This window comes from Trichoderma breve, chromosome 2 (genome assembly GCF_028502605.1).
Source record: "Trichoderma breve strain T069 chromosome 2, whole genome shotgun sequence".
NCBI classification, from domain to species: Eukaryota; Fungi; Ascomycota; class Sordariomycetes; order Hypocreales; family Hypocreaceae; genus Trichoderma; species Trichoderma breve.
In genome coordinates, this window is record NC_079233.1 from 2,105,858 (window position 1) to 2,124,953 (window position 19,096).

The 19,096-nt window shown below is 48.8% G+C and overlaps 7 protein-coding genes across 7 annotated transcripts; 2 read left to right on the plus strand and 5 right to left on the minus strand.

Moving 5' to 3' along the window:
• Nucleotides 1-850: 850 nt before the first annotated feature.
• T069G_02873 (ca2+ regulator and membrane fusion protein fig1 domain-containing protein) lies at nucleotides 851-1,885 on the minus strand (the record flags this gene model as incomplete). The annotated part of the gene is made up of 4 exons (XM_056170083.1): nucleotides 851-1,220; nucleotides 1,286-1,613; nucleotides 1,671-1,739; nucleotides 1,804-1,885. The coding sequence occupies 4 exons, from the start codon at nucleotides 1,883-1,885 to the stop codon at nucleotides 851-853; spliced, it is 849 nt and encodes a 282-aa protein (XP_056030975.1).
• Nucleotides 1,886-4,157: 2,272 nt separating this feature from the next.
• Nucleotides 4,158-6,648, plus strand: T069G_02874 (RINT-1 / TIP-1 family domain-containing protein; the record flags this gene model as incomplete). Its single annotated transcript, XM_056170084.1, has 3 exons — nucleotides 4,158-5,744; nucleotides 5,797-6,097; nucleotides 6,152-6,648. The coding sequence occupies 3 exons, from the start codon at nucleotides 4,158-4,160 to the stop codon at nucleotides 6,646-6,648; spliced, it is 2,385 nt and encodes a 794-aa protein (XP_056030976.1).
• A 373-nt stretch (nucleotides 6,649-7,021) lies between these two features.
• Nucleotides 7,022-8,076, minus strand: T069G_02875 (mitochondrial carrier protein domain-containing protein; the record flags this gene model as incomplete). The annotated part of the gene is made up of 2 exons (XM_056170085.1): nucleotides 7,022-7,830; nucleotides 7,977-8,076. The coding sequence occupies 2 exons, from the start codon at nucleotides 8,074-8,076 to the stop codon at nucleotides 7,022-7,024; spliced, it is 909 nt and encodes a 302-aa protein (XP_056030977.1).
• Nucleotides 8,077-8,717: 641 nt separating this feature from the next.
• On the minus strand, nucleotides 8,718-9,925 carry T069G_02876 (IBR domain, a half RING-finger domain-containing protein; the record flags this gene model as incomplete). Its single annotated transcript, XM_056170086.1, has 2 exons — nucleotides 8,718-8,878; nucleotides 8,953-9,925. 2 exons carry the CDS (start codon nucleotides 9,923-9,925, stop codon nucleotides 8,718-8,720), a joined length of 1,134 nt encoding a protein of 377 aa, XP_056030978.1.
• Nucleotides 9,926-11,210: 1,285 nt separating this feature from the next.
• Nucleotides 11,211-13,179, plus strand: T069G_02877 (sulfatase domain-containing protein; the record flags this gene model as incomplete). Its single annotated transcript, XM_056170087.1, has 4 exons — nucleotides 11,211-11,418; nucleotides 11,490-11,576; nucleotides 11,633-12,702; nucleotides 12,766-13,179. 4 exons carry the CDS (start codon nucleotides 11,211-11,213, stop codon nucleotides 13,177-13,179), a joined length of 1,779 nt encoding a protein of 592 aa, XP_056030979.1.
• A 165-nt stretch (nucleotides 13,180-13,344) lies between these two features.
• T069G_02878 (uncharacterized protein) lies at nucleotides 13,345-14,448 on the minus strand (the record flags this gene model as incomplete). The annotated part of the gene is made up of 5 exons (XM_056170088.1): nucleotides 13,345-13,671; nucleotides 13,731-13,923; nucleotides 13,980-14,026; nucleotides 14,086-14,160; nucleotides 14,221-14,448. 5 exons carry the CDS (start codon nucleotides 14,446-14,448, stop codon nucleotides 13,345-13,347), a joined length of 870 nt encoding a protein of 289 aa, XP_056030980.1.
• Nucleotides 14,449-15,213: 765 nt separating this feature from the next.
• Nucleotides 15,214-17,728, minus strand: T069G_02879 (sec34-like family domain-containing protein; the record flags this gene model as incomplete). Its single annotated transcript, XM_056170089.1, has 5 exons — nucleotides 15,214-15,795; nucleotides 15,853-16,794; nucleotides 16,847-17,186; nucleotides 17,238-17,545; nucleotides 17,603-17,728. The coding sequence occupies 5 exons, from the start codon at nucleotides 17,726-17,728 to the stop codon at nucleotides 15,214-15,216; spliced, it is 2,298 nt and encodes a 765-aa protein (XP_056030981.1).
• Between the last annotated feature and the right edge of the window lie 1,368 nt (nucleotides 17,729-19,096).

The window sequence follows — 19,096 nt, forward strand, 5'->3', positions numbered from 1 at the left end:
AAAAAGAACAAAACCGAGAAATTCCCTTATAACACAACCTGCTCATATCTTGCGTCCTCACCTAGTCTCGCTGCATCGAGAAAAACTAAGCATCCTACCTCCATTCATTCTCCAATAGCCACTGCATCTGCTGTTTCATATAATACACAGAAACCACTCATTTTTTTATATGTCAATCATTCTGCACGGAAAAAGGAAAAAAAAAAAAAGAAAACCAAAAACAAAGACATCAAGGTCGATAAATAGGATATATATACCCGTCGGTCCTTCTCTCCAAACCATCCCCTATTGTATTTCCTCCCAAGGCAAAAAAAAGACAATGAAAAGCATAAAAAAAAACATTGATCCATAAACAATAGCACATGACAAATACGTCGTCGAATGCCCAATGCATTATCGTCGTCTATAATTCGCCCAGTGTGAGATTCGACTTGCCGTTCCTCAGGCTTCTTCTATCCAACAAATGCCGTCTTCGTCCTTTGTCTGTTGCTTCCCATCGTCGTACAGCGGGCGTATCGAGAAGAGGCAAATAGATCGATCGTTCGTGAAGGCCGGGCTTTGGTAATGTCGTTTGTCTCAGTTGAAAGCAAGATATTTTTTTGGTTCTTTTTTCGGTTCGGTTTTTTGTCGTCGTTTGGACACATTAAGTATTCTTCGTGAACGCCGTCGTAACTCCGATGCTGATGCCTGTAAACCAACCAACCCCGTAAAGTCGAAAGTTGTGCCGCCCGTTTACACGCCCCTGGTATCGCCCATCACATATACACATAGACTTCCCGTCTCATATCTCATATCCACCCGTCATAGCCGCGTTGTTTTTTCCCCTCACATTAAACCCATCCATGTTTTATCACACCATTGAACTCAGGACGCGTATGCTCAATATCATTACGAGCAAACCAATGGTGACGATGATGAGTAGTGTAAACGAGAACCAGCCCATTACCATGGCGCTGCTGCCCACGCCACTCTTGACAACACCATTGCCAAAGTCTTGAGCGATAACGGATGCTGCGACGGATGCAGTATGCTGCCAGAGAACCGAGACGAGAACGAAGATGGAAGAGATGAAGATGATGGCCAGTGCGATTTGCGAGACAGGGCGAGAGGGGAATGGTTTGACTTCGCGCTCGGATCCTTCAGAGTCCTCCTCCTCGTGCCATCCGGGAAAGGTAGCCAAAAGGAGCAGACAGATGAAGGCGAAGATGATGGCAATAATGCTAAAAGACGGCGGTCAGTAAGATGCACATGCGCGCGCAATTTGCCTGGGGAAAATGCCACTCACATCAGGTAGGGAAACACAATCATGTCTTTGAATTGGGCCGCCAGCCAAATGAGGTTGAGAGGGTCCTGGTCCACTGAGACTTCCTTGGCCAAGGCTGTCGCATTGTTACTACACAGCCACGAGCCGCCATCCGGGTTGACGCAGATGCCAAAGTAACCAACTCGAGCCTGCAACTGGGCGTTTCCAGCAAAGCTCTTCAGGGCGCCGTAAAAGCTGTAGTCGACCTGCGCCGTGTCGGGGTGAGCCTCGTAACCCTTGTAGTAGATGGATAGCAGGAAAATTCCGGGGATCAGAGGCGACGAGGACGAGCAGCCGGCAAGCAGCAGCGCTAAGATGAGGCGGTCAGCAAGACACACGAATAATTGAGCTGAATAACGCGACATACAAAGTAAGATGATTGCGACGACGATCAAAATCATCAGCACGTGGTGGTAACCCAGAAAGGGGACGAATCCTGTTGAGACACAACGTTAACCTTTTACCGCATTCCAGAGCCGCGTGGCCATAAGGTAACTCACGATGCCATCCCAGATGAAATTTGCGCGCGATGATCCTCGTGCTGGAACTCGAACTCGAGGTGGTATGGGTTCCGCTTGCCATTGTTGCGATCTCTACAGAGGGGAGTTATCCCTCGCTAGAATCGAGACTGGTTGAGCGTCGAGATAATATCAGGAGAGAGCAATCGACAGCCGCGATGCTCCAGGACAAGAGGCGACAGTCGATAGATTAAGAGCGCCGGGAGCGCAAGCCGTTGTAATCGCGCACGCAATACTGCTGATTGCCCCACGCAAGACGCTCTTCGTTCTGCAGCTGAAGCCCGTCGCGATACCCCTCGTCAAGATGTTCGAATTGTCGCGTGGCAGCGAGACGGCGCAAACGCAGGCTGGAATGTGGATAGCAAGCCCGGTCTATCGATAATCGTCAAGAATAAAGATTCAAAGCGAGCGTAGAATGCGCTTGGACCCTGCAATGTCGAGAATGCGGATGTCTTGCTGCGTGCTATCAGTTGTCATGGACGACGTGCAGGACGAGACTTAGCTCAAAGAAGAGAGCAGCTCCCAAAGAGGAATTGGAATCGACAAGAAAGGGCACGACGTAACACGTAACACGTAGCCGGGAAAACGGGGAGGGGCCTTTCTCTCTTCCCAAAAGTGACCTTGATTGAATTCGCTTTCAAGCTTTTTTTGGGTAATTCAGATGGCTGGGGAAAATGCTCGTGAGTGACCAACCATCCGAATTTCGCAAACCTGCGGTCGAGGCAGGGACAAGCTCGCATTTTGGTTGGCCCAGCCACGCCTTTTACGGTATTGACTTTCGTTGGCCGGGCGACCGGGGTGACGTTGGCAAACAGTGGGGCGCCGGGGCCGCGGGGGCGCTTCAGTGGCTGGAAATCGCCAGGTTCAGGTTTAGGTCCTGAAGAAGCCGCTGAGGCCATTTGGGCTGCACGGATTACAGGGGCCGCAAAGCGCTGCTGAAGCGCCTCCAGGACCCGGAAACAGTGGGGGAGAGTTGTTTTTCCAGCGGGTGCCTTGCAGGGGAGCCAGTGCGCTAAAGAGGCAGCTGGGCCTTTTTGGAGAGCGCAGTGGCGATACACGGAGTTTGGCGAACAATCTGGATTTGCACGCGATCGATCGTCGGTGAGGCTTCAGGGCTCAGGCGGGTGGGTAAGACACGCATGGCTTTCGAGGACCTGCAGCATCGGTAGATTGTACGTTTGGGGCTGTTTGGCATGTGAATTACAGGCGGCTATTAGATCCTGCATGCTGCTGGTTTGTCTGTCTCTTTTCCTCTCCGATTTGGACGCTCTTTTAACAGAACAGATACGGTACATGCGTATAGCAAGAGGCTGGTACTGGGCATCAGCGCTACATGACAGAGAAATCCTCGTATCTTGGCGGGTTGCCATGACAATCCATTGGCTCTCGCACCCAAGGCGAGCTGGCCGAAGCTAATGCTTAGGGTCGTGTCAGGCATTAATTGGCAGCTCGTGTGTCGCGTCCGCTCCAGTACCAGATCCTGGTGTAGCTCTTACGAGTACATGCACCATACATGGATGGACGGACGTGCTCTGAGGCGCAGCCCTACTGACCGCCTGAAAGAGTTCAAGTTTGAGCTCGGAAGCCATGGATCAACAATGGAATCGTCAACATTTGTAGCCTTTGGCAGAAGGCGTCTATATATAGCAATGTTTATTTCACGCATATCAACATAAGATTTACTTTTAGCTACATTTCTTACAATTGAGAGATGCCTCGGCAGTGGCAGTACAGTAATCCAAAGAACTGATTGCAGGTGGTAGACATGCCTATGCTCGTACTCGTATGCAGCCAAAACATTGAAGTCAATCCGACAGAAGACCTAGAGCCGCTACTTGCCCCCTATTAATGCAGACATGCCTTGCGCCATTTAGAACAGTTCTCCGTAAGCTATGCATGTCTGTGTTGTTTTCCAGTCATATAATTGCTCAGCTTGGCGGCTTGCCCCCTGCCTTTGCATTTTGCTGTCTGCAGCTCGTTATTAGTACGGAGCACCTGTTCCGCCTGCTTCCCGTCATTACTCCTACACGACCATTTTGTCGAAATCATCTTAATCCTACTACTGGTATTGCTTTTAATTTTGCAAGAATAAAAAGAAGAAGAAATTAATAAAAAGAGATCTAAACGCGCTTACCCTTCGTCGATATTAATCCAAGATGAATATTGAGTCCAATGTGTCGTGCAAGTTCGATGCATCCCATCTCGGAAACTCTTCGGTAGACGCATATCGATAAAGGGCTACCCACCAATAAACATGGCCAGCTATCTGCAACGTACATCGTCATACCTTCCAGCTTCGACGCAGCTCTCTATGGCTGCATGCAAATATGACGACCATGTCCGGAATTACCAATGGCGTCTCCCTCGATACTCGAGTTGAAGATTATCTCGAGGATAAGCTTCAGTCCACCGCTGATCTTGAACATCTCGACGAACTGCTCACAAATGTCGAATTACAGCGGAACCAGCTCCAGTCGCAGCTCGACGATGCCGTCAAAGAGCTTGAGGAGGCGCGGCGCACAGCCGACGAGCGCCATGCTGCGCTCCAAACCCGCATTTTCGAGTTCAACGAGTTGCAAGAAAGCATCGACAGACGTGTTCAGATAGCTGCCGCATCGGATGCGCCGAGCGAAGCCATCGCGCGATTGCAGAAGCCTATGAAACAGCTTCAAACCGTCGAGCTAGCCGAGAAGTACTTCATGCTGCTCCAAGATGCTGAGAGGTTGCGAAAAGAAGCTCGGTCTCATCTTCCGGGTAGCCCTAAGGAGGCTCTCGAACCATATGCGCAGCTAAAAGAGCTTGTCATTAGGCTCAGGTCCTTGCCTGGGAATGACGAACTTCACCTGGTGGATCATATCGAGAAGATGACGGAGAATCTTTGGAATGAAATGAAGCAAATCATGTCTTCTGAGCTGGAGACTGTGCTTAATAAGAAGCACTGGCCCAAGGTTGACCCCCAGTCTGAGATGGATGAGGAGTGGGTGGCCTGCATCGAGAAGCTCCTCGACCTCCAGATGCCAGAGGTGATTCATAGTACAGGCGTTGTGACCCTCTTACCATTTGAAGTCATGGCCAGAATGTTTGTCGCCGAGTTTCGCTTCCACTTTATTAGCGATAAACCGACCAGCAGCCCTCAATCTGTTGGGACTCACTGCTTCCCCTGGGTTCTGGCGACTCTGGAAAAATGGGAGGACTTCTTTCGCGACAATCTTGGCCATCTCCTGGCATCCAAATTTCACGAGACGCCTGTGGCTAACAAGACGATATACGCGGATCCTGCATGCGCTCTTATTACGGCGATGCTGCCAGTCATTCGGGAGAAAGTTGATGCTGTAGTATCGGAGACGAGCGCGAATCCTGGATTCTTAAGCAACTTCATCTCACAGATCATGACTCTTGACGAGACAATTCGATCACGATTCAACTATGACGGTGGCGATCCTGAGAACGGTTGGGCAGGACTGTCTGAGAGCGTCTTAGAGAATTACTTTGATGCGTGGTATCAGGCCGAGAGGAGCTTTGCGCTGGAGAGATTCGAGGTGATTATGGAATCACGAGATGGGCGCAAAATCGACTACGACTACTCAGTGTCCGGCAAGATGAAGCCCACCTATGCGGCCGTGCAAATCACCGATCTGTTACGAGTAGTGACGACGAAATACGAGCGTCTCCGCAAAGTCAAGCAAAAGCTCAGATTCCTGACCGATATTCAACTGGATATTCTTGACGGATATCATGACCGTCTTAGAAGCTCGCTCGAGGCTTACCAATCTCTAACCTCTACATTGGGCCGAACCATCCATGGTGTAACAAAAGAGCAACTGGCTGCCTTGGAGGGGACAGGGGCTTTGGAGACGCTGTGTAAAGTGATTGGTAGTGCCGACCACATTGCGAACACATTGACAGAATGGGGAGATGAAGAGGTAGGCTACACCCATCTATTGAGGGAAGAAGAAATGCTAATGAAACTCATAGTTCTTTGTCATACTATGGGATCAGCTGCATAAACGCGAATCCAGACAGATTAGGCCCCAAGGCTCGACCATTGCCAGCATGGTCGGACACAGCGATGATATTAAGGAGCGCACTGTTGCCGCAGTTGATGGAGGCGATGAGAATGGAGCCATCTTTGATGAGACTATTGCGGCATACACCAACCGTCGCAAGGCAGGCGAAGAACTTCTCGTTGGCGCTTTGGTCGAGTCTCACTCCAAAGCGCTGCGTGCCTACACTCACAACGTTCAGTGGACCACAGTTGGCGAAAGCGCAACTCCAGGTAAGCTCATCCCCCTATACAATATGGTGGACCTTGCTAATTCCATTATGAAAGATGACTCTTCAGCCCTCTCGATCACGCCAGAGCTAGACGAGCCGTTGAGCGTCCTCAAGAGGAATATGGAATTTTTGAGCAAAGCTCTGTCGGCCGCCTCCTTCCGCCGTGTCTGGCGGGATGCACTTGACAGGCTCCAGGACTTGTTGTGGTCCAGCATTCTTACCCGCCAGTCGTTTACCGCTTTTGGGGCTGCGCAGCTCGCGCATGATTGCGCAACCATCTTTTCGCTTGTGGATCGCTTCATTCCCAATGGCTCCGCGGCACTAGAATCTCTTCGCGAGGGGCTCGTCCTACTCAACTTACCAGCGGCGGTAGAGGGCGACGGTGTTTCGAGTGCTGCCATGACACTTAAACAGGCTAGTGACCGAGCGTTTACGAATAATGACGAGGCTCGCAAGGTCCTTGAAGAATTAGAGCTGGTGGCGCTGACACCACCAAATGCAAGACAAATTCTCCAGAGGCGAGTAGAGAATGACGAGAATGTCGGGTGGTGATATGATAGAACTCCGGTTTTGTATAGATCTGAATTGACAGAAAATGGACGCTGTTCATCAGTATCATGATGCATCAAAAGCAGCACATCATATAATAAGATATTATCTAAATGATTAATTCCATGTTGAATGCCCAAACTCTTCAGCCAACCAAGAGCAATACGGGATGTCTAATGTGTTAAGCTATCGAAAAATTCCGTCTCTATCAGATATGTTTCGCCTTGAACTTTTTGTCGGCTCACGCTCATCAAAAACCAATGACTTTTTTATATCTCTTTTCCTTGACCCATAAACGCCCCCCTCCATCATCCAAAAGAAAGAAAGAAAGAAAAAGTTGTCCGCTCATCTTCTTGACTTCAAATCCCCCCTCTCCTTAGTTGATAGCACGCATGGTCATTTCAACCACGGCAAAGGTACCTGCACTCACGGGCATGGCCCTGAGAAGCGTAGGTCCAATACCCTTCCAGAAGCCCCTGACACCATCAGCGCGCCATGTGGCAGAGAAGCAGGAGCGCATGGTCGGGTACTTCTGCTGGGCGCCGAAGCCGTCCGTCTGCATCTTGCTCTTGATGACATCGAAGGGGTAGCTGGCCAGCCAGAGGGCCTCGCCGGCGAGACCTCCGTACAGGGCGATCTTGTAGCTGGGGATCTGCTTGCGGTCGATGCCGTTGCGCGCAGCGTCGGCGTTCATGAGGTACTCGAAAGCGGTGAACCAGGCACCGTAGGCAAAGGACTCTCGCCAGACAGTCACGACCTCACCCCTGTACAGGCCGCTCAGAGCGCCGTTGTGGGAGCTGACCTTGCGGATGCAGTCCAGGGGCCCGTTATACAGGCGTCCCTCGCCGTGCGGCTGGCTCTGCAGGCGGATACGGATGTGCTCGATGGGCCCGGACAGAGGCGCATTGGCTACACCGGCAAAGGCTCCGGCCAAGAAATACTGGCCGTAGCCAAGTTCGGAGGCCCTGCCCTGGGCGGTGTTGCGAGCCTCAAGCCACCGACGAGCAGCGTGGAAAGCGCCGAACTGCACGGACACACAAGCGCCGATACCGATGAGGGGCGTCAGCGTGCCCTTGTAGAAGGCCAGGGCGCCTTCATTCTTGTAGATGGAGGTAGCGGCCTCGAGAGCGCCAGCGTACTGGTTCGACGTCTGCAGACGGACTTTGACGATATCGAAGGGTTGGCCTGGGAGAAGAGGGTCAGCAATGTGGGTTTCTAATGAGCCGCGAGAAAGCGCTTCGGACCGTCGCCAGATTTGCGACTGAGTCCCGCCTTTCAACCACAGGGAGAAGATGAGGATGATGGGATAAAAGGCAGAGGAGAAGCCATACCAATCAGGACTTGGGCAATACCGCCAACAGCGCCGGAGAAGAGATCCTTTGCTGTCTGCAGCGCACCGCCTTGGTGCTGTTCAATCTCGGCGGCAGCCATCTAAAATTTGGTGGCCCCGCGGCCGGAACCGATAACGGAATTGAGGTTCGACGAGAGAGTGTATACCAAATTGAAGAGGATATGAACGAAAATAACAGAACTCAAGACAGAATATTACGGCTAGGGGAAGAAAAGGAAAAGGAAAGGAGAAAAAAAAAAGAAGCTGACCGACCGATGGCTTGTCGAGAGGGACCCCGATGACCCGTCCGATATCGACAATGTCGTGATTTGATAAGTCGAGATAGCGGCTATACAAAAATGGTTAGGAGGCACGGATATAAGGATTCAATGTCTTGTTTGGTGCATCCCCCACGAATTGAGTGGGTAATATTTTGTTTGCTCCGTATGGGGTAATTACCCTGAAATCTAATAACAGAATGCGAGATCGGTCCATGATCCAACAAGATTAATTGAAGCTGCGCCGGAATGAGTATATACGGTTATATACCATCAAAACGAAGAAATGGCTAAATGGAACTTCAATTGCTGGACGGTGTATCCTACCGTTTGTGGCATCTTTATAAAGGCCAACTCGACCTTTTGTTCATATCAGATCGCTTGCTGATGGTTAGTATATATATAAATAGGCTATATCCAATCTCAACCAATGCAATCATCGTTTGCTTCATCTCAAAACTTCGTCAAAGGCCCCAACCTGGAGCCGCACGCTGAGCAGGTGCAGCGGCAGCTCGATTCATCCCACCATTTCGAGTGACCAGCATATCTTCACTCCACAACTCACATCCACAAGTCTTCCAAGGCTTCCCGCAGGTGTAGCAGAATTCAGCCTTGCAACGGCAGTCTACAAGTCACAATGTTTCAGCAGCAAGTTCAAAATCAAGATTAGTAAAAGAAAAGAAGAAGACGTCATCTCACATATATGATTGCACCCGACTGCAAGTTCCACAACGCGGCGGCATTTATAGCATCGTTTCCAGCCACGATCTCCCGCCACGCGAAGCAAGTCGGCCGTTGCCGTATCCTTGGGACAGTCTCCCGTATGTGACGCGCCTTTGCAGATGACGCACGTCTTTCTCCCGCATTTAACACATGTGCCGACTTCGTCTTTAATGAACTGCTTGGGAATAAACGTCGAGCAAGTCGGGACGTGACAATACTCTCTCTTTTCGGAATTGTACTCGAGCTCCTTGGCGCGATACTTGCCGAGGATGTCTGGCGATAGGAAAATCTGGTTGACGCCAGTGAGGGGGATAGGCTTGTTGCAACACTGAGGAGGGAACATAGACTCGTCGTCGATTGCCTTTTTGACGTAGTTTGACAGGCATCCTCGGCAATAGTCGTGGGAGCAAGGGCATCGCAGCGTGTCCGCGAAGGGGAACTCGTCGGTGCAGACAAGGCAGCGTCGCCGTTTGCTGGCTCTGGTCACTGCTCGCTCCTGTCCTCCCTTTCTCGACGACTCGGCAACAGTCAAGGCCTCATCGCCGCCATTGAACAAGACGATAAGTTTGCTAGTCATCTCATCAGACATGGTTCCCGACGACTCCCCATTTTGAGGGAAATCATCTAGGGGGAATCCGCGTTGATTAAAGTCGTCCGAACCGAAACCATTGAGTACAAGCTCCCTGTCGCGTCTGGCCTGGTCCTCTTGGTTGACAAGTTCCCTGATGATGTCGGCATCACTGACGACCGCGCGGGCCACACTACGAGTCAGTGCTTGGTCATGAAGCAAGGTATGAAACGACTGGAGCTCTGCGTTAAAGCATTCGAGCGCGAACTCGAAATCAGGAGCCTCGCCCTCGCGATACTTGCCCTTGATCATGCTCTGGGCATCTTGCAATTGAAGCTCGATGATCAGATCAAGGCTTTCCTGGTCCATTTCGTAATCCATGATTTGTGCAATGAGCTTTAAGAAATCAGTGCATGGATGAATGAATGCCGTATATCGTGTTAACTCGACGCCAACTGTCTAGAGACCACGCCTAGTTTTGGGACATTTGCCAAATTGAGAAGAGAAAAACAAGGGGAAAATGCACATGTACTACAAGTAGGCCAGTCTGTATCCCTCTGCCTGAGTATGTAATCCGTACCTGGAATGTCATTTGCGCGAGACATAATCTTGCTTGCCACTCGTCCCCTCACTTATCACTTCCTGCGGGAGGCCGACAAAGAGTCACCTCCGGGATAAGATACTCCGCATGTACAAAAGACTACTTGATGCTTGTGGTTGTTTCAAGCAAAGTGCGGGGATATCATCAAGACATACTGTACCGTGCATGTCTACAGAGTATATGGATATGACAGAACTTTTATGCACAATTTCATAAACCAGTCGATGAAACTTGAACTCCATTTTGACGATTCATAGCATCTTCATACCAGATTCCGGACGATCAATCTATTGTGAAATACTCCGTATATGTACCTTGCTATGCTTATGTCCGCCCATCCGCAGTGGGGTCGGTGCAAGCTCCGGAATCTCTGCCGCATTTATAAGACCGTTTGTTCAATATCCAGAAGAACTGTGAGCAACTCATATAAAAGCGGCTCCCGCTGACATCTATCAACCAATATCTTCTGCTATTTTCTGAGATGATGCTGTTATTTGCATCATAAGATGAAGTCTAATATCGGGGATGGATTTGTGTTTGCTTTATTCCGAAAGGGTTGTGGAGAAGGTTTACAGCATTGCCCATAAGCAGTAACTACAAGGAAGATATTTGACCTATCATACAAAGTTTATGTACTTGTAACTAGACAAATTAATCTGAATATAAGCTTGATTTACACACGAAAAACAAAAAACCAAGATCAAACTGTCAAGCTCAAAATAATTGACCTGGGTTCGCTGCTTTTACCATTACGATTCCCGGGTAGACGCCAAATCTGCAAGGCACAATAGCCTATGTGGACAAGAGCGAGCACGGCATGCGGCCTAGCCATGGCGCAAGCTCGAGTTGCACTCGGACTCAGCACCGGCGATCACCATATCTTGGACAAGACTATATGAATTGGTATTTTCCGTGGCTTTACCGATAACCGTTTATAATGTAGACGAAAGCAATTGGCTTCCTATCTTTGTAGGTGCGCTCGTTTGTGCTCAACCAAGATAGAGCGCAAGTTGGATACAGAGACTACTCGAAGCACTGCGATTTTGGTCAATCAAATCACAAAAAATGGCTCTTAGGTTGAGCCGTTCGCTCCTTGCATCGTCATTGCTGTTTTCAGCAATTCTTCTAGCAGATGCGGCTCCAAGTCATCCAAACATCGTCTTCATCTTGACAGACGATCAGGATAACCATATGGGATCCCTGCAACATATGCCGTCACTGCAGAAGCATCTAGTCCACCAGGGCACTACGTTTGAGAGACATTATTGCTCTAGTATGTTTCACCAAAGTGTCGCGTACAAAGTGAATGTCCCGTTCAAGGCTGACCTGAGTCATTTCTCTTAGCTGCTATATGCTGTCCTTCGCGCGTTAGCCTTTGGACTGGACAACTGGCTCACAATACCAATGTAACAAATGTGAATCCTCCATGGGGTGAGTGTTTTCAATAGCCATCATCAATTAGAATTTCAAGTCTGATTTATAAGCAGGAGGATATCCCAAGTTTGTCCAAAATGGCTACAACGACCACCATCTAGCCCTCTGGCTGCAACAATCCGGCTACAACACTTACTACGTGGGGAAACTCTTCAATGCTCATACCATTTACAACTACGACTCCCCTCATGTTAGCGGATATACCCAGTCAAACTTCTTTCTTGACCCCTTCACGTATCAATACTACAATGTCAGCACCACTAAGAACGGGGCACCGCCAACCAACCCTGTCGGCAAGTATTCTACTGATATCGTAGCTGAGAGCGCCAATGAATTCCTCGACCATGCTCTCCAGGACGACTCTCCTTTCTTTATAACTCTCGCGCCAATTGCCCCTCATGCACTCGTGGGTGAAGGTTCTTTGGGGGGATTCGACCCTCCGCAAGTTGCGGAGCGGCACGAAGGCCTCTTTCCTGAGTACAAGATTCCCCGGACGCCAAACTTCAATCCCGATTCTCCAAGTGGTGTTAGCTGGGTATCAAAGCTTCCTAAGTTGAACGATACCGTCCTTGATTATAACGACGAGTATCAAAGGCGGCGTCTCAGGTCCCTTCAGGCCGTAGATGAGATTGTTGAATCCGTTGTCGATCGCCTTGAGCAAGCCGGCGTGTTGGGAGATACCTTCATATTTTACACCTCCGACAATGGCTACCACATTGGCCAACATCGATTACATCCTGGCAAAACATGTGGATTCGAGACCGATATCAATGTCCCTCTAGTCGTCCGTGGTCCTGGAGTCCCCGCTCAGAGAGTCACCCAAGTTCCCTCCTCCCACACAGATCTTGCGCCAACAATATTGCAAATAGTCGGCATCGAAATTGGAGATAAGAAATTTGACGGGACACCCATTGACATTCATGGCAAGGACACCGAACCTCGGTCGGAGCATGCTGCTGTCGAGTTTTGGGGATTTGGACTTGCAGAGAGTCTCTTTGGCAGGGAGAATGGTCCACCCATTTATCTCAACAATACTTACAAGGGGCTTCGCATTGAGGCAGAGAGTTATGGCTTCTATTATTCCGTCTGGTGTAGCAACGAAAAGGAGCTTTATGATATGAAGGTATGATGAACCGACAAGTTTTGGCGGTTTAAAAAGGGATTTGCTGACGCTCAATGACCATAGGCTGACCCAGGTCAACTACACAACCTCCTCTCCTCCAAAGAGAGTGATATTGACGCCACGATTACCATTGATGGTAAACAATGGCCCCTTGAAAAGGTCGCTGACCGACTGGACGCCCTGATGATGGTCCTCAAATCCTGCAAGCAGCAATCTTGCACGCATCCCTGGAAGAGTCTTCATCCATCAGGCGACGTTCGAAACTTTCACGATGCACTCTCCACAGAGTATGATGATTTCTACAATGAGCAAGTGAAAGTGAGCTTCACCAATTGTGAAGCTGGCTACATCATTGAATCGGAAGGGCCCCAAGGCTTCCATACTTTTGAAGTTGGAGGGGGCCACGCTGATGGTGGAATCTATGATACATCGGAGCAACAAGTTTTGATCAATCCTGACTGGAGTCTCTGGGAATAGAGTGTATAGATTGAGGAATGGCCACGGTGATGATTGCATACATCCGCACGCATATATATAACTGTAGGATAGTAAAAACCGCTAATGACAGCTATATACCGGTCTCAGTAATAGAATACTCGAATAAAACTGGTAATTTTTTTCTTTAGCTGGCAAATTCCAAGCTCAAGGATTCACATAGTCTCCTGGAATCTTGTCTCGTCCCTCCACCTTCACCGTCGTGAACTTGTTCACATCCACTCCGTGCAACGCCCGAGCGTTCACCCCCGTTCTCGTGTGCTGGTTATCGTACAACCGGCGCATATTCCCCGGAAGCGCAGCAATTTCTTCCTCAGACAGTTCGTTATTGAACTGATTCATCAAAATGACACCGCATATCTTGCAGAAAACCTTGTCCAACATGCCCGTGTTGAATCGGTACCTTCCGATGTTGGCTTCGTCACCGGATAAGATGACGAATTTATTTTCGCTATATACCCAGATAGCGGCATTCTGAAGTTTCTCCATTAGAATAGCTAGACTCGAAAATGGATTGAAATAGCGATACTTACGCGCTCGCAGCTGCTGCAATTGCATTGAATAGCTCTTTCAAAGGTCTCATCCAGAGGCTTGGCCGTTGTGGCTATAGTGAGTGCACCACAGTGGCAGCTGCCTGTATATACAACATCTTCGCCCTCAGGCTTGGGAAGCTCTCCCTTGTGAACTGGAGGCTGATATGGTTCTCCTAGGGAGGCACCATCGTATCTGCCATGTGGTATTAGCTTGCTTTCAGGCAAATTGAGGGTGGGAAGACGACTTACGGGGTTCTCTCTAGAACCCAGGTATCCAAACCTTGAAAAGTATGGGCCTATAAATTCTTGTTACTATTTCCTGTCCTCCATATGATGCGGCTTATATATGACTGACATTAAGAGCAAGTTGAAAGTCTTTCTTCTCATCCTCTGTCGATCCAGCTATTGCTGTAGCGCATGTAGGGCAAAACTGTAATCGGAGAATAAGTAAAGGAGCGTGTGATTCTTTCAGATTCAGCCCTTCTCATACCAGATGCTTCAGCTTCTTAGGACCAAAGGCGTATGTCGTCAGGTCCTCTAAGCTGCCCTTGATAATCTTCACATTGTCTTTACCAGGAAATATCCAGAGATAGCCCTTTTTGTTACAGATGTTGCAGTTGCAGTCGGATGCTGTCTTGATTTCAGGCAACTTTGTCTCAAATACAAACTTGCCGCAGTGGCAGTTTCCTCGGTATATGATGGTCTCCGCTTCAGCCATGTTGTCTTTACAACTTTAAAGTTGTGGTGGGATATGAGTTGCAATTCTGTTGAATCGAGTAAGACAAGGGGAATTGATGTTGAAGAATGGTTGTTATAGTTGTCAAAGAGAAAGAGAAAAGTCTCCAACTCCAGGTCTTTAAATGCAAACTGGGTTACGAGCTGCGGCCTGTCTTATCTGTCGCATATCAACTTTCGGGCTATCGCTTCAACTGCTCAGCCGCAATCAGGCGAATAAACACAACTGTTCACTTTTAATAGGCTTTCAAGGCTTACGATTCACACAGCATGAAGCAAATACCACATCACGCTAATACCCCGCCTCGCATTCGTCGCTCCTCGTTTATTTGTTGGGGTTTGGGGCTACCGCTAATTGTGGAATAGAGTGGCATTGCAGTGTACGATACACGACTGCCTGTTATTAATAGCCTATGACATGAAGCGCTTTGTAAAGGATCAGTTTCATACAAATGAAGTTGTCGGGGAGAATAGGCATTACCCATTACGTCTTGCTTCGCCGCAGAGGATTGAAATGAGACTTGACGCGTGGTTGTTGAGGCCTGGCCGATTGGTGGGATCGGCCGCAAATGTACTTCCTTGTCCGAAGATTGAAAGAGCCATCATAAGCATCGTCATCGTTCGGAGCAACATCAAAGTATCTTACAAGCAATTAAAAAGTGGATATCTTCACTCGGATCATTGTGAATGGGAATCATTGTCATCATTAAAATAAATTGTGCCTCTCTGATGCCTAAAAGTTGTTCTTCTAATATCTCCGAGTTCCGTTGTCTGGGGTCTTCGCCTCGTTTTGTGCCTGCGCGTTGAGCTGTATGGCCTCTTTCAGCTTCGCAATCACTTCAGGTTGGTTGCTGAAAGCTGTGTCAAGTATGGTTTCGAGCTCGGCCTCTACCTTTGCGATGGGTTTCACTCCGGCTTTTCTGCTTTGAGAGTCATTGAAAAGGGACCCCCAGCGCTTCGTAAAGGCGTAAATGGACTGGCGCAGAAGCTCATCCAATTGCTCGCTCATATCCTCAACCGTGAGCGTCTTTGCGGTGACTGATGGCGCCCCTCGAGACCAAAGATTGCCGCTGATGATGCTCCCGAAAAATCCCACCCAGTTTTGGGGGCTCAGTGTGTCCCAAATCTGGCCAAAATGCTGCATTGCGGGCTGGCTCCGTATATCCCCAATCTCGAGTGATACCAACTCATTCTTAATGATGAGCAAGTTCTTAACCATGAAGAGATCCGGGTCAGTGTCCGTTTTAAGCGACTTGATTCTTGCTTCAGCTCGCTGAAGTATCTGAATTGTCTCCCGCACAATCTTAAACACTACCGGACTGTTCTTCGCCTGCGTGGAAGAATGTTAGATCTGAGCAAACACACATTGACTTTATAAGTGACTTACAGATCGCTCTTTGGGCATTGCTTGGTCAAACATGGCTAGAAGCTCAATCGCTCGCTTGACTAGGGGATATGCGTTTGAAGATGCCACTCCGCCTACAACAGGACTGATCTTTAAGTGACTGTCTTGAGCCGGGGCTTTGGTGAGGGACTTGGTAATCTCTGCTTCAAATAAATTGTCTGTGAATGGCCACAAGTGGTCCGCAAGCAGCCGAGCGGCATATTCCCTGTACTTCCTGAAAGACGGGGACTCTTCCTCATCAACTTCCACCACACCATACTCATTGGCCAGCCAGCCTACCACATTACACGTTTCTTGAAGTTGAGCGGTTTGGAGTACAGTTTGCAAGTTGGTAGCTAACGGCACAATATTGCCTGGGTGAACCATCGAGGTGTTCACTAGCTTAACAGCCTGAAAAGCTGACTCTGGAGAGGGGCTCCAAACGAGTTCTATGTTGAAGATTTTGGTAAAAAGTCCATCCTCGCTATACATGCGTTCGAAAAGCTGCTTAATGAAGTTTCTGGAAGCTGTCTCTATTGAAAGGCTCTTAACTTCTTTCTGGTATTCGTCCATATCATGTTGCGTCATCAACTTCATGTCCCTGTCACGGGTAGTGAGATATGTTCGGAAGATGGTAGTAATGGCATTGACATATGTTGCAGTTGTAGTTGTGGCTTCCACTGGCTGGCCATATGCATGGTAAGCCGATCGGACTACTTTTCGAATGTTTGGTAGGAGAGAGTAAGATTCTGCCATCATCTCCTCAAATCTGCCATAAGCGAGAGCATAGCGAGCGGACTCTGATTTCGTGGCGGCAATCTGGCGCGCAATATCGCCGGATACTTTATCCAAGCAGCTATTGAAGCCATGATCAAGAAGATGCAATGCCTTGGTAAGTAGGGCGTTGTATCGTGCTAAATACGAGTCGCGTTCGCGGTAATTTTCCTGCAGCCCGTCAATATCATGAGCATTCAGCCCAAAGCTTTGGTCTTCTTACATGAGCGGTCATGAATTTGATGCAAGAATCAATGTTTTCCACCATTTCGCCAAAGTCATCGTCTTCTACCAATTGACTGGCGCCGGGGGCGTTCAGCCGTCTTGTAGCCTTCTCCAGGTATGCGTAGTAGTAAAGGTCTGTGCCAACCTCATCCGCAAGCTTTTCCAATCGTCGCTGCTCCGCCAAGAGCTCTTCGCATTGAGCTTGGAAAGTCGAAGTCTGAGCCTCAACAGAGAGGAAAGATTGTGATAACGTTGTCAGCAGCTTCAGTGTATCGTTGGCATTGTCGATCAAGCCTTCCAGGTGGCGCTCGGTCATTTTCAATTGATCGCGGTAAAGTCTGGTTGTTGGTTAGCTAGGCTCGAATCGCGCGTGTGTTCCTGAGGCATACAGATACTCGCGCTGACTCTCCTCCAGGAGCCGGCTATCTAGCGATTCTGAAGACACGGTTTCCTTCTGGGGATACTGAGAAGCTTCAGAGCCCTCATGGAAGAGCGTCAAGGCCTCCCAATTTCTGCTCTTCCTGTCAATCTTCCGCCGCGGCTTGCGCTGAGAGTCTTTGAGAAGCTCCGCCTTGACAACATCGTAAAAGTCGGAGTATGAAGCGGCTCGGCGAGATAATGTGGGTTCGGGAGGGTCGTTTGTATTCTCTAATTCTTCTAGAACATCCTCGAGTGTCTCGGCGATATTGTTCGGCTCCTAGACAGAGTAAGTCGTCTATAACATGCTAATGAAAGGGCGATGGCCGACACCAACATTTGGCTGCTGTAGGAGCGATTCCTTGCGCTGGTGCCCACGGGCCCTGCCACTAGACGTCTCGGCTCTGCCATTGTTACCGTTTCCAAGCTCTGGCACGAAACTGTACCAGCCGTCCTCGTACATGGCGGCTCGAAGCTCGAAGCAAGACTCGAGTTATGGAGAGTGCGCCGATTGCTGCGTGGTCACTATTTGGGAACTGTTGCACCACCCCACGGTACTTGGCAGCAACATGCAAGGCCCATAGAAAAGTAAAGTACTGCTGCGATGGCTGCGGAAGCTAGCTGCTGACTAAGCACTTCCTCTACTTATACCGCGCGACGATTCCATTCAGACATGATCACTCTTCGGCATTTCTTAACCTAGTAAATTTTCTTTTGCCAATTTTCTAATTTCTGTGAAGGTTTCATACGATTTTGAAACTTTTATTTATTGTTTAGGGCCGATATGCCCATAAATCAACAATGAAACATTGGGCACTACATGATCTCACTATCCTCTAACTCATTGACCAGATAGATGTCTCTGTATGATTTCTTCGAATTTATGCAGTGATTCGAGAAAAAAAGTCGTAACTATAAAAATAATCATAATTCAATTTACAAGATCCTTACTTTAGGCTCTGTCACGTAATTGAGTGTTTGGATGATCAAGATTATGAGTTATAATATACATCGCGGTGCTCGAATCCGATATAAGTGGCACTGCCGCGCACCAGCTTTCGGCCTACCCCAATTGATCGTCAAATAAGCTTCCCTCTCTCCTACTTTCTTCTAAATCTCTAACATAGAGATGGCTATCAGCTTAATGTTTTCTTTGTCTTAGAGCCATCCTGTGTAAGCCACTTCAACATCTCCTGCACTTGAAGACCTTGCCGGCAAGCATCTACTTTATTTCTCTGCTTTCTACCGAGGGTGATGGAACCCGGCAGAGTATACCAAGTACATGATGAGAATTACTAGCCGCATCGTGCTGGCAGAGATAAAACCTTGGGCGTTTTCCTTCCTCCATTCCTTTCTCAGCCTCCTGGGGAAGCAAAAATGACAGCCCCCTATCTATCCTTGTTTAGGTGCTAATTTCCATAGCTGACAAGCTATCTACTCCATGAAATATGGAAATGGATCAAGTGCCTCAATGACTCCGTGCATGGTGTAAATCTTGTAATTACTATTCATGGTATCTTCAATACCCCAAGATAATTTCTCGATTTGCGTCTTGGATACGTTGATGCATCAACCTTTCAATGTCAAGAATGGGAATGGTTGATGGGTAGCCAATAGCGTGGATGCTATTGGCAGCTCGCAGCTTGGACCAGCCAATTAGCGGCATGACATCATCGGTTCGCCGAAAGCTTCAGTACAGGGATGTATGCACTAAAAGCCTTTTTACTTTTGCATACATGGATAGTGCATGATCTCATGGCATCTGCGACCTCACAGTCGGTCGCTGCACTCATACGCGGATCAATCCAGTCCACAGCGGGGCCATCAGGTA